The sequence below is a fragment of the Argopecten irradians genome, chromosome 1 (assembly GCF_041381155.1).
Source record: "Argopecten irradians isolate NY chromosome 1, Ai_NY, whole genome shotgun sequence".
Taxonomy (NCBI): domain Eukaryota; kingdom Metazoa; phylum Mollusca; class Bivalvia; order Pectinida; family Pectinidae; genus Argopecten; species Argopecten irradians.
The window spans coordinates 65,722,942-65,736,563 of NC_091134.1; the positions used below are offsets into that span (position 1 = coordinate 65,722,942).

The 13,622-nt window shown below is 37.8% G+C and overlaps 1 protein-coding gene across 2 annotated transcripts in view; it reads left to right on the plus strand.

Annotated features, from left to right (window-relative positions):
* The window catches only part of LOC138305751 (uncharacterized), an 86,794-nt gene that overhangs the window by 32,477 nt on the left and 40,695 nt on the right, over positions 1–13,622 (plus strand). For both annotated transcript variants that reach the window (XM_069246029.1, XM_069246034.1), the window contains exons 10-11: positions 5,626–5,711; positions 6,948–7,153. In XM_069246029.1, coding sequence (XP_069102130.1) covers positions 5,626–5,711; positions 6,948–7,153 — 292 coding nt within the window. The remainder of the gene's footprint in view (positions 1–5,625; positions 5,712–6,947; positions 7,154–13,622) is intronic.

Genomic DNA, 13,622 nt, shown 5'->3' on the forward strand with positions numbered 1-13,622 from the left:
TTAGATCCCCACACAGGGTGAGTACCAGGAGATACTGTCCCCATCATAGGAGTACAGTTAGATCCCCACACAGGGTGAGTACCAGGGGATACTGTCCCCATCATAGGAGTACAGTTAGATCCCCACACAGGGTGAGTACCAGGAGATACTGTCCCAATCATAGGAGTACAGTTAGATCCCCACACAGGGTGAGTACCAGGAGATACTGTCCCCATCAGAGGAGTACAGTTAGATCCCCACACAGGGTGAGTACCAGGAGATACTGTCCCCATCATAGGAGTACAGTTAGATCCCCACACAGGGTGAGTACCAGGAGATAGGGGATACTGTCCCCATCATAGGAGTACAGTTAGATCCCACACAGGGTGAGTACCAGGGATACTGTCCCATCATAGGAGTACAGTTAGATCCCCACACAGGGTGAGTACCAGGGATACTGTCCCCATCATAGGAGTACAGTTAGATCCCCACACAGGGTGAGTACCAGGGGATACTGTCCCCATCAGGAGTACAGTTAGATCCCCACACAGGGTGAGTACCAGGGGATACTGTCCCCATCAAGGAGTACAGTTAGATCCCCACACAGGGTGAGTACCAGGGGATACTGTCCCCATCATAGGAGTACAGTTAGATCCCCACACAGGGTGAGTACCAGGAGATACTGTCCCCATCATAGGAGTACAGTTAGATCCCCACACAGGGTGAGTACCAGGAGATACTGTCCCCATCATAGGAGTACAGTTAGATCCCCATCAGGTACAGTTAGATCCCACAGGGTGAGTACCAGGGGATACTGTCCCCATCATAGGAGTACAGTTAGATCCCCACACAGGGTGAGTACCAGGGGATACTGTCCCCTCATAGGAGTACAGTTAGATCCCCACACAGGGTGAGTACCAGTGGATACTGTCCCCATCATAGGAGTACAGTTAGATCCCCACACAGGGTGAGTACCAGGAGATACTGTCCCCATCAGAGGAGTACAGTTAGATCCCCACACAGGGTGAGTACCAGGGGATACTGTCCCCATCATAGGAGTACAGTTAGATCCCCACACAGGGTGAGTACCAGGAGATACTGACCCCATCATAGGAGTACAGTTAGATCCCCACACAGGGTGAGTACCAGGAGATACTGTCCCCATCATAGGAGTACAGTTAGATCCCCACACAGGGTGAGTACCAGGAGATACTGTCTCCCATCAGAGGAGTACAGTTAGATCCCCACACAGGGTGAGTACCAGGAGATACTGTCCCCATCATAGGAGTACAGTTAGATCCCCACACAGGGTGAGTACCAGGAGATACTGTCCCCATCAGAGGAGTACAGTTAGATCCCCACACAGGGTGAGTACCAGGAGATACTGTCCCCATCATAGGAGTACAGTTAGATCCCCACACAGGGTGAGTACCAGGAGATACTGTCCCCATCAGAGGAGTACAGTTAGATCCCCACACAGGGTGAGTACCAGGAGATACTGTCCTCATCAGAGGAGTACAGTTAGATCCCCACACAGGGTGAGTACCAGGAGATACTGTCCCCATCATAGGAGTACAGTTAGATCCCCACACAGGGTGAGTACCAGGGGATACTGTCCCCATCATAGGAGTACAGTTAGATCCCCACACAGGGTGAGTACCAGGGGATACTGTCCCCATCATAGGAGTACAGTTAGATCCCCACACAGGGTGAGTACCAGGAGATACTGTCCCCATCATAGGAGTACAGTTAGATCCCCACACAGGGTGAGTACCAGGAGATACTGTCTCAATCAGAGGAGTACAGTTAGATCCCCACACAGGGTGAGTACCAGGAGATACTGTCCCCATCATAGGAGTACAGTTAGATCCCCACACAGGGTGAGTACCAGGAGATACTGTCCCCATCATAGGAGTACAGTTAGATCCCCACACAGGGTGAGTACCAGGAGATACTGTCCCCATCATAGGAGTACAGTTAGATCCCCACACAGGGTGAGTACCAGGAGATACTGTCCCCATCATAGGAGTACAGTTAGATCCCCACACAGGGTGAGTACCAGGATATACTGTCCCCATCAGAGGAGTACAGTTAGATCCCCACACAGGGTGAGTACCAGGAGATACTGTCCCCATCAGAGGAGTACAGTTAGATCCCCACACAGGGTGAGTACCAGGAGATACTGTCCTCATTAGAGGAGTACAGTTAGATCCCCACACAGTGTGAGTACCAGGAGATACTGTCCCCATCAGAGAAGTACAGTTAGATCCCCATGAAGGGTGAGTACCAGGAGATACTGTCCCCATCAGAGGGGTACAGTTAGATCCCCACACAGGGTGAGTACCAGGAGATACTGTCCCCATCAGAGGAGTACAGTTAGATCCCCACACAGGGTGAGTACCAGGAGATACTGTCCCCATCAGAGGAGTACAGTTAGATCCCCACACAGGGTGAGTACCAGGAGATACTGTCCCCATCATAGGAGTACAGTTAGATCCCCACACAGGGTGAGTACCAGGAGATACTGTCCCCATCAGAGGAGTACAGTTAGATCCCCACACAGGGTGAGTACCAGGGGATAATGTCCCCATCAGAGGAGTACAGTTAGATCCCCACACAGGGTGAGTACCAGGAGATACTGTCCCAATCATAGGAGTACAGTTACATCCCCCACACAGGGTGAGTACCAGGAGATACTGTCCCCATCAGAGGAGTACAGTTAGATCCCCACACAGGGTGAGTACCAGGAGATACTGTCCCCATCAGAGGAGTACAGTTAGATCCCCACACAGGGTGAGTACCAGGGGAGATACTGTTCCCACCAGAGAAGTACAGTGAGATCCCCACACAGGATGAGTACCAGGGGATACTGTCCTCATCATAGGAGTACAGTTAGATCCCCACACAGGGTGAGTACCAGGGTATAATGTCCTCATTAGAGGAGTACAGTTAGATCCCCACACAGGGTTGTAACCAGGAGATACTGTCCCCACCAGAGAAGTATAGTTAGATCCCCACACAGGGTGAGTACCAGGGGATACTGTCCCTGTCATACGAGTACAGTTAGATCCCCACACAGGGTGAGTACCAGGAGATACTGTAACCATCATAGGAGTACAGTTAGATCCCCACACAGGGTGAGTACCAGGAGATACTGTCACAGTCAGAGGAGTACAGTTAGATCCCCACACAGGGTGAGTACCAGGAGATACTGTCCAAATCAGAGGAGTACAGTTAGATCCCCACACAGGGTGAGTACCAGGAGATACTGTCACAATCAGAGGAGTACAGTTAGATCCCCACACAGGGTGAGTACCAGGAGATACTGTCCCAATCAGAGGAGTACAGTTAGATCCCCACACAGGGTGAGTACCAGGAGATACTGTCCCCATCAGAGGAGTACAGTTAGATCCCCACACAGAGTGAGTACAAGGGGATACTGTCCCCATCATAGGAGTACAGTTAGATCCCCACACAGGGTGAGTACCAGGAGATACTGTCCCCATCAGAGAAGTACAGTTAGATCCCCTCACAGGGTGAGTACCAGGGGATAATGTCCCCGTCATAGGAGTACAGTTAGATCCCCACACAGGGTGAGTACCAGGAGATACTGTCCCCGTCATAGGAGTACAGTTAGATCCCCACACAGGGTGAGTACCAGGAGATACTGTCCCCATCATAGGAGTACAGTTAGATCCCCACACAGGGTGAGTACCAGGAGATACTGTCCCCATCATAGGAGTACAGTTAGATCCCCACACAGGGTGAGTACCAGGGGATAATGTCCCCATCGTAGGAGTACAGTTAGATCCCCACACAGGGTGAGTACCAGGAGATACTGTCCCCATCAGAGGAGTACAGTTAGACCCTACACAGGGTGAGTACCAGGAGATACTGTCCCAATGAGAGTGTACAGTTACTTCCACACATACCTCTGCCATGAAATACGTACTTAATTAGTTATATATCTTACAGACATTTCTTTTTTAACAGTTTGTTAAATATGTGATTTCATATATCAGTAATTGTCTTACTAACATAATTTAAAGCTGTCAATGCATGCATTTAAGATTTCAAAAATAAAATAATGAAAAAATTATTTTTCCAAAATGTTTCTGACACACCCACTTGCTATGACAATGTTGTATCCAAGGAAGGTAGCCATTTTTCTTTTGCTCTGTTTAGTTACCTGCCACTGGCCAACCCTCTATATAAAGCATGGAATTTAACACACATGCATCATTCTAAACATATCTTGTCTCTGATACACATGCCCCAATATTGCAGATAACATTACTATTCATAAACAATTCTAAAAAAAATTTACCTATTTTTAGTGTGAGCGTTCTCTTACATTACTGTTTCTGTTATTGTGTGTGGAATCTGTGTACATGTACATCCGTTATGCACATATTTTAGCAATACCGGAAGTCACTGTCTTGTCCGGTTAAATAGATTTTGCCATGATTTAATGACACCTACCTTTTAAAAACATACTAATAGATACATGTACCTGTCATCGATATTCTACTATAAATTAACAACATTCACATTAGATAGTGCAAAGCACATTTGTTTTGTGTAAACTTAAAGCGGCATATCATGCATACGCTTGCATCGGTTACAATATTCTAAGCATCTGATCGACTTTGGAAACTTCTGGAACAATACAATTCATATCAGGTATATATAGTCAATAAAAGAAAGCGACGAATCTGATAACTTTTGGTACCGACCATAGACATTTACATTGTTATTTAACAGCTATCTGGATTATGCTTAATTTAAACTTTAACTTTTACACTATCGCTTACTAACCTCAGAAAACATACCGGGTAGGTCCCATTTGCTATGGTTATAACAAATATTCATAGAATTTTCCACTTTTGTGTAAGAGCAAAAGAAGAAGAAAAAAACAAAAAAAAACTGTTCAATGTTAGTTTGAGTGCCTGAGCTCTAGATCTGATGTATATGCTGCTTGACCCCATAGAGGCAATCAAGGTAAGTCACCATGTGTACAGAGACAGGACAGTGCTGTAACGGGCGACTATTTTGAATAGAAAAACAAGTCTATCGTATAATGACTTCTCTATAACAAAGAACACAATTAAGAAAGTTCAACATATTTACACATTTGAAGTTCTGATGAAGTAAAGGAAAGTATTGATTACAATACAGAAAGGATATAAACCCATCTTGTAATAGTTCCAAGGGTTAATAAGCGATTATAATATGCGACATGCACCTGGGGCTAGGGATTATTTCATATAGGCTTATGGGTATATCTACAGATTATTTATTAATTCTTTTATTACATTTTTGTATGTCCAAAATATCTCAGAGTATGGGCCTTATAGATGCATATTTTACTCGAAATTAGGGTTTTAGGAAGTAATTCGTGAACATTTAGTGTTTAACAGACTTATTTCTAGGTTGCTTATAACTTCCATTGTCAGCTTTAACAGAAGAAACAACATCAGTAATAACAATACCCCTAACCTAGTTAAAATGTCATTGACTTATCTATATTTTACTCTTTTTTTTTGCTCAGCCACAATGCAAACAAGTGAGGTCATACCTAATATAATTGCTTGATTTTGAAGTAGATTGACATCATTCAAATCAATGTGTTTTTCACTTATTCAGAGTTCTGTGTTTCCCGTGTGTGCCAACAGAAACTATGACATGGCATTCTTTCTATGAGTTCATCCTAATGGAAAATTACAGTGTTGGTAAGTTTAATATCTACCAATTGAACTGAATTAGCTGTCATATGCATTTATTTTATCTCATTCACCCCTGAAGATGTATAATGAACTGTCCTAGCCTTGGAATCAGAAGAGTTTAAATGTGTCTTCAGGGGAGAATGAGTTGACTATGTATTATGTTCCAATGAGGTTGTTGAATATATGTATGTATTTTTACATAAACCATTTCTTGTTTCTTCATACAGATCTTTTTCTATTTCTGTAACTTTGTTTGTTGGTCCCTCTTGGTTCCAAGTTGTGCCTCTTGCATTTTGGACTGATCCACAAACCAAAATGGCTAACAGTCGGCCATCTTGGTTTGTTATCTTTAGTTATCAATGAGTGGATCTGTCTTGCATTTCATATATGGTCCCTAGTTTTTATGTGTCATCAAATGATTCAATGGAAGAGTGAAAGTAGCACATTATGTATTTAAGTATCTAGATCCCACAGAGATCTCTTGTGCAAAATGTGTGTTGTACTTTGTTTTTATGCTTGATTTTTCTCTTTAAGGTCATCTGATCCAATGGGTCAAGATGGCTTAAAGTCATCATGCTTCATCCGTTGAAACTACTTCTTTTCAATATATGTTTACCAAGGGTGCACATATTAGGCCTGTGGCATACTGGGGTGAAGGGCTACCAAGTTTGTTTAAATGAATGACCTTGATATTCATTCAAGGCCACAGAGGTCTAAAAGGCTAAAACCTTTTAAATTACTTCTTGTCAATAGGTAAGAAGTCTAGAGACCTGAATTAGGCCTGTAACATGCATGCTGTATGAAAAGCTAGAAAGTCTGTTCAAATGAAAGACATTGGCCTTCATTCATGGTCATAGTTGCCAAATAGGCTAAAACCTTTAATTTTTAAAACAACTTTTTGTCAATACTTAAGAAGCCTGAAGACTGATATTGGGCATCTAGCATGCTGGGATGAAGAGCTACCAACTTTGTTCAAACGAATGACTTTGAATGACAGGGGTCAAGTAGGCTAAACAGTTTAAATGACTTACTTCAATTAACTAAAAAGGCCTTGAGACCTGATATATTAGGCCTGTAACAAGAATGTTGGGATAAATGGCTACCAAGTCAAATGATCGTAAATACCCATTAGGCCTATTGTTTTCAGTATTGATTGGGTCATGAAATTAGTAAAAATAATCAGATTCTTGAAAATATTTGTACATATTTCAATAAAAATACATTTTGTTGTTTTGCATGCAGAAAATACATGTGGACCAACCCTCCTACCAACCCCAGTGGAACTGTACTGTGATAACCGTGGAAACAGGGTTCATCTTCTCTGTTCTACAGTAATGGTGTCCAAAAACCATTCAGGTTTAGATACCCACCTCCTGATCTGGACTGGAGCTGATGGAAGAAGGTCAAAGGTTAACCTTGATGCCAAAATCAGAAATGCTGTTTGTAAGGTAAAAGTGAAGGTTACTAGGTCAAAAGTCAATGTAATGGTTGCAGGGTACAGATATAAAGCCTTCAATTCATATCTCTTATTGACTTGTTAAACGGCTCAATGAACTTAATAATCCAAGTGTAACATTGGTAAAATACCATTTAACTATTGATGTGTTAAGACAAATCCAGTGTAACATTAAAATGTTGATGGGTTAAGATGAACTGACTGTAACATTAAAATGTTGATGGGTTAAGATGAACTGACTGTAACATTAAAATGTTGATGGGTTAAGATGAATCGACTGTAACATTAAAATGTTGATGGGTTAAGATGAACTGACTGTAACATTAAAATGTTGATGGGTTAAGATGAACTGACTGTAACATTAAAATGTTGATGGGTTAAGATGAACTGACTGTAACATTAAAATGTTGATGGGTTAAGATGAACTGACTGTAACATTAAAATGTTGATGGGTTAAGATGAACTGACTGTAACATTAAAATGTTGATGGGTTAAGATGAACTGACTGTAACATTAAAATGTTGATGGGTTAAGATGAACTGACTGTAACATTAAAATGTTGATGGGTTAAGATGAACTGACTGTAACATTAAAATGTTGATGGGTTAAGATGAACTGACTGTAACATTAAAATGTTGATGGGTTAAGATGAACTGACTGTAACATTAAAATGTTGATGGGTTAAGATGAACTGACTGTAACATTAAAATGTTGATGGGTTAAGATGAACTGACTGTAACATTAAAATGTTTATGGGTTAAGATGAACTGACTGTAACATTAAAATGTTGATGGGTTAAGATGAACTGACTGTAACATTAAAATGTTGATGGGTTAAGATGAACTGACTGTAACATTAAAATGTTGATGGGTTAAGATGAACTGACTGTAACATTAAAATGTTGATGGGTTAAGATGAACTGACTGTAACATTAAAATGTTGATGGGTTAAGATGAACTGACTGTAACATTAAAATGTTGATGGGTTAAGATGAACTGACTGTAACATTAAAATGTTGATGGGTTAAGATGAACTGACTGTAACATTAAAATGTTGATGGGTTAAGATGAACTGACTGTAACATTAAAATGTTGATGGGTTAAGATGAACTGACTGTAACATTAAAATGTTGATGGGTTAAGATGAACTGACTGTAACATTAAAATGTTGATGGGTTAAGATGAACTGACTGTAACATTAAAATGTTGATGGGTTAAGATGAACTGACTGTAACATTAAAATGTTGATGGGTTAAGATGAACTGACTGTAACATTAAAATGTTGATGGGTTAAGATGAACTGACTGTAACATTAAAATGTTGATGGGTTAAGATGATCTGACTGTAACATTAAAATGTTGATGGGTTAAGATGAACTGACTGTAACATTAAAATGTTGATGGGTTAAGATGAACTGACTGTAACATTAAAATGTTGATGGGTTAAGATGAACTGACTGTAACATTAAAATGTTGATGGGTTAAGATGAACTGACTGTAACATTAAAATGTTGATGGGTTAAGATGAACTGACTGTAACATTAAAATGTTGATGGGTTAAGATGAACTGACTGTAACATTAAAATGTTGATGGGTTAAGATGAACTGACTGTAACATTAAAATGTTGATGGGTTAAGATGAACTGACTGTAACATGAATCGACTGTAACATTAAGATGTTGATGGGTTAAGATGAACTGACTGTAACATTAAAATGTTGATGGGTTAAGATGAACTGACTGTAACATTAAAATGTTGATGGGTTAAGATGAACTGACTGTAACATTAAAATGTTGATGGGTTAAGATGAACTGACTGTAACATTAAAATGTTGATGGGTTAAGATGAACTGACTGTAACATTAAAATGTTGATGGGTTAAGATGAACTGACTGTAACATTAAAATGTTGATGGGTTAAGATGAACTGACTGTAACATTAAAATGTTGATGGGTTAAGATGAACTGACTGTAACATTAAAATGTTGATGGGTTAAGATGAACTGACTGTAACATTAAAATGTTGATGGGTTAAGATGAATGACTGTAACATTAAAATGTTGATGGGTTAAGATGAACTGACTGTAACATTAAAATGTTGATGGGTTAAGATGAACTGACTGTAACATTAAAATGTTGATGGGTTAAGATGAACTGACTGTAACATTAAAATGTTGATGGGTTAAGATGAACTGACTGTAACATTAAAATGTTGATGGGTTAAGATGAACTGACTGTAACATTAAAATGTTGATGGGTTAAGATGAACTGACTGTAACATTAAAATGTTGATGGGTTAAGATGAACTGACTGTAACATTAAAATGTTGATGGGTTAAGATGAACTGACTGTAACATTAAAATGTTGATGGGTTAAGATGAACTGACTGTAACATTAAAATGTTGATGGGGTTAAGATGAACTGACTGTAACATTAAAATGTTGATGGGTTAAGATGAATTGACTGTAACATTAAAATGTTGATGGGTTAAGATGAACTGACTGTAACATTAAAATGTTTATGGGTAAAGATGAATCGACTGTAACATTAAAATGTTGATGGGTTAAGATGAACTGACTGTAACATTAAAATGTTGATGATGGTTAAGATGAACTGACTGTAACATTAAAATGTTGATGGGTTAAGATGAACTGACTGTAACATTAAAATGTTGATGGGTTAAGATGAACTGACTGTAACATTAAAATGTTGATGGGTTAAGATGAACTGACTGTAACATTAAAATGTTGATGGGTTAAGATGAACTGACTGTAACATTAAAATGTTGATGGGTTAAGATGAACTGACTGTAACATTAAAATGTTGATGGGTTAAGATGAACTGACTGTAACATTAAAATGTTGATGGGTTAAGATGAACTGACTGTAACATTAAAATGTTGATGGGTTAAGATGAACTGACTGTAACATTAAAATGTTGATGGGTTAAGATGAACTGACTGTAACATTAAAATGTTGATGGGTTAAGATGAACTGACTGTAACATTAAAATGTTGATGGGTTAAGATGAACTGACTGTAACATTAAAATGTTGATGGGTTAAGATGAAATGACTGTAACATTAAAATGTTGATGGGTTAAGATGAACTGACTGTAACATTAAAATGTTGATGGGTTAAGATGAACTGACTGTAACATTAAAATGTTGATGGGTTAAGATGAACTGACTGTAACATTAAAATGTTGATGGGTTAAGATGAACTGACTGTAACATTAAAATGTTGATGGGTTAAGATGAACTGACTGTAACATTAAAATGTTGATGGGTTAAGATGAACTGACTGTAACATTAAAATGTTGATGGGTTAAGATGAACTGACTGTAACATTAAAATGTTGATGGGTTAAGATGAACTGACTGTAACATTAAAATGTTGATGGGTTAAGATGAACTGACTGTAACATTAAAATGTTGATGGGTTAAGATGAACTGACTGTAACATTAAAATGTTGATGGGTTAAGATGAACTGACTGTAACATTAAAATGTTGATGGGTTAAGATGAACTGACTGTAACATTAAAATGTTGATGGGTTAAGATGAACTGACTGTAACATTAAAATGTTGATGGGTTAAGATGAACTGACTGTAACATTAAAATGTTGATGGGTTAAGATGAACTGACTGTAACATTAAAATGTTATGGGTTAAGATGAACTGACTGTAACATTAAAATGTTGATGGGTTAAGATGAACTGACTGTAACATTAAAATGTTGATGGGTTAAGATGAACTGACTGTAACATTAAAATGTTGATGGGTTAAGATGAACTGACTGTAACATTAAAATGTTGATGGGTTAAGATGAACTGACTGTAACATTAAAATGTTGATGGGTTAAGATGAATCGACTGTAACATTAAAATGTTGATGGGTTAAGATGAACTGACTGTAACATTAAAATGTTGATGGGTTAAGATGAACTGACTGTAACATTAAAATGTTGATGGGTTAAGATGAACTGACTGTAACATTAAAATGTTGATGGGTTAAGATGAACTGACTGTAACATTAAAATGTTGATGGGTTAAGATGAACTGACTGTAACATTAAAATGTTGATGGGTTAAGATGAACTGACTGTAACATTAAAATGTTGATGGGTTAAGATGAACTGACTGTAACATTAAAATGTTGATGGGTTAAGATGAACTGACTGTAACATTAAAATGTTGATGGGTTAAGATGAATCGACTGTAACATTAAAATGTTGATGGGTTAAGATGAACTGACTGTAACATTAAAATGTTGATGGGTTAAGATGAACTGACTGTAACATTAAAATGTTGATGGGTTAAGATGAACTGACTGTAACATTAAAATGTTGATGGGTTAAGATGAACTGACTGTAACATTAAAATGTTGATGGGTTAAGATGAACTGACTGTAACATTAAAATGTTGATGGGTTAAGATGAACTGACTGTAACATTAAAATGTTGATGGGTTAAGATGAACTGACTGTAACATTAAAATGTTGATGGGTTAAGATGAACTGACTGTAACATTAAAATGTTGATGGGTTAAGATGAACTGACTGTAACATTAAAATGTTGATGGGTTAAGATGAACTGACTGTAACATTAAAATGTTGATGGGTTAAGATGAACTGACTGTAACATTAAAATGTTGATGGGTTAAGATGAACTGACTGTAACATTAAAATGTTTATGGGTTAAGATGAAATGACTGTTACATTAAAATATTGATGGGTTAAGATGAATCGACTGTAACATTAAAATGTTGATGGGTTAAGATGAACTGACTGTAACATTAAAATGTTGATGGGTTAAGATGAACTGACTGTAACATTAAAATGTTGATGGGTTAAGATGAACTGACTGTAACATTAAAATGTTGATGGGTTAAGATGAACTGACTGTAACATTAAAATGTTGATGGGTTAAGATGAACTGACTGTAACATTAAAATGTTGATGGGTTAAGATGAACTGACTGTAACATTAAAATGTTGATGGGTTAAGATGAACTGACTGTAACATTAAAATGTTGATGGGTTAAGATGAACTGACTGTAACATTAAAATGTTGATGGGTTAAGATGAACTGACTGTAACATTAAAATGTTGATGGGTTAAGATGAACTGACTGTAACATTAAAATGTTGATGGGTTAAGATGAACTGACTGTAACATTAAAATGTTGATGGGTTAAGATGAACTGACTGTAACATTAAAATGTTGATGGGTTAAGATGAACTGACTGTAACATTAAAATGTTGATGGGTTAAGATGAACTGACTGTAACATTAAAATGTTGATGGGTTAAGATGAACTGACTGTAACATTAAAATGTTGATGGGTTAAGATGAACTGACTGTAACATTAAAATGTTGATGGGTTAAGAGAACTGACTGTAACATTAAAATGTTGATGGGTTAAGATGAACTGACTGTAACATTAAAATGTTGATGGGTTAATATGAACTGACTGTAACATTAAAATGTTGATGGGTTAAGATGAACTGACTGTAACATTAAAATGTTGATGGGTTAAGATGAACTGACTGTAACATTAAAATGTTGATGGGTTAAGATGAACTGACTGTAACATTAAAATGTTGATGGGTTAAGATGAACTGACTGTAACATTAAAATGTTGATGGGTTAAGATGAACTGACTGTAACATTAAAATGTTGATGGGTTAAGATGAACTGACTGTAACATTAAAATGTTGATGGGTTAAGATGAACTGACTGTAACATTAAAATGTTGATGGGTTAAGATGAACTGACTGTAACATTAAAATGTTGATGGGTTAAGATGAACTGACTGTAACATTAAAATGTTGATGGGTTAAGATGAACTGACTGTAACATTAAAATGTTGATGGGTTAAGATGAACTGACTGTAACATTAAAATGTTGATGGGTTAAGATGAACTGACTGTAACATTAAAATGTTGATGGGTTAAGATGAACTGACTGTAACATTAAAATGTTGATGGGTTTAACTGACTGTAACATTAAAATGTTGATGGGTTAAGATGAACTGACTGTAACATTAAAATGTTGATGGGTTAAGATGAACTGACTGTAACATTAAAATGTTGATGGGTTAAGATGAACTGACTGTAACATTAAAATGTTGATGGGTTAAGATGAACTGACTGTAACATTAAAATGTTGATGGGTTAAGATGAACTGACTGTAACATTAAAATGTTGATGGGTTAAGATGAACTGACTGTAACATTAAAATGTTGATGGGTTAAGATGAACTGACTGTAACATTAAAATGTTGATGGGTTAAGATGAACTGACTGTAACATTAAAATGTTGATGGGTTAAGATGAACTGACTGTAACATTAAAATGTTGATGGGTTAAGATGAACTGACTGTAACATTAAAATGTTGATGGGTTAAGATGAACTGACTGTAACATTAAAATGTTGATGGGTTAGATGAACTGACTGTAACATTAAAATGTT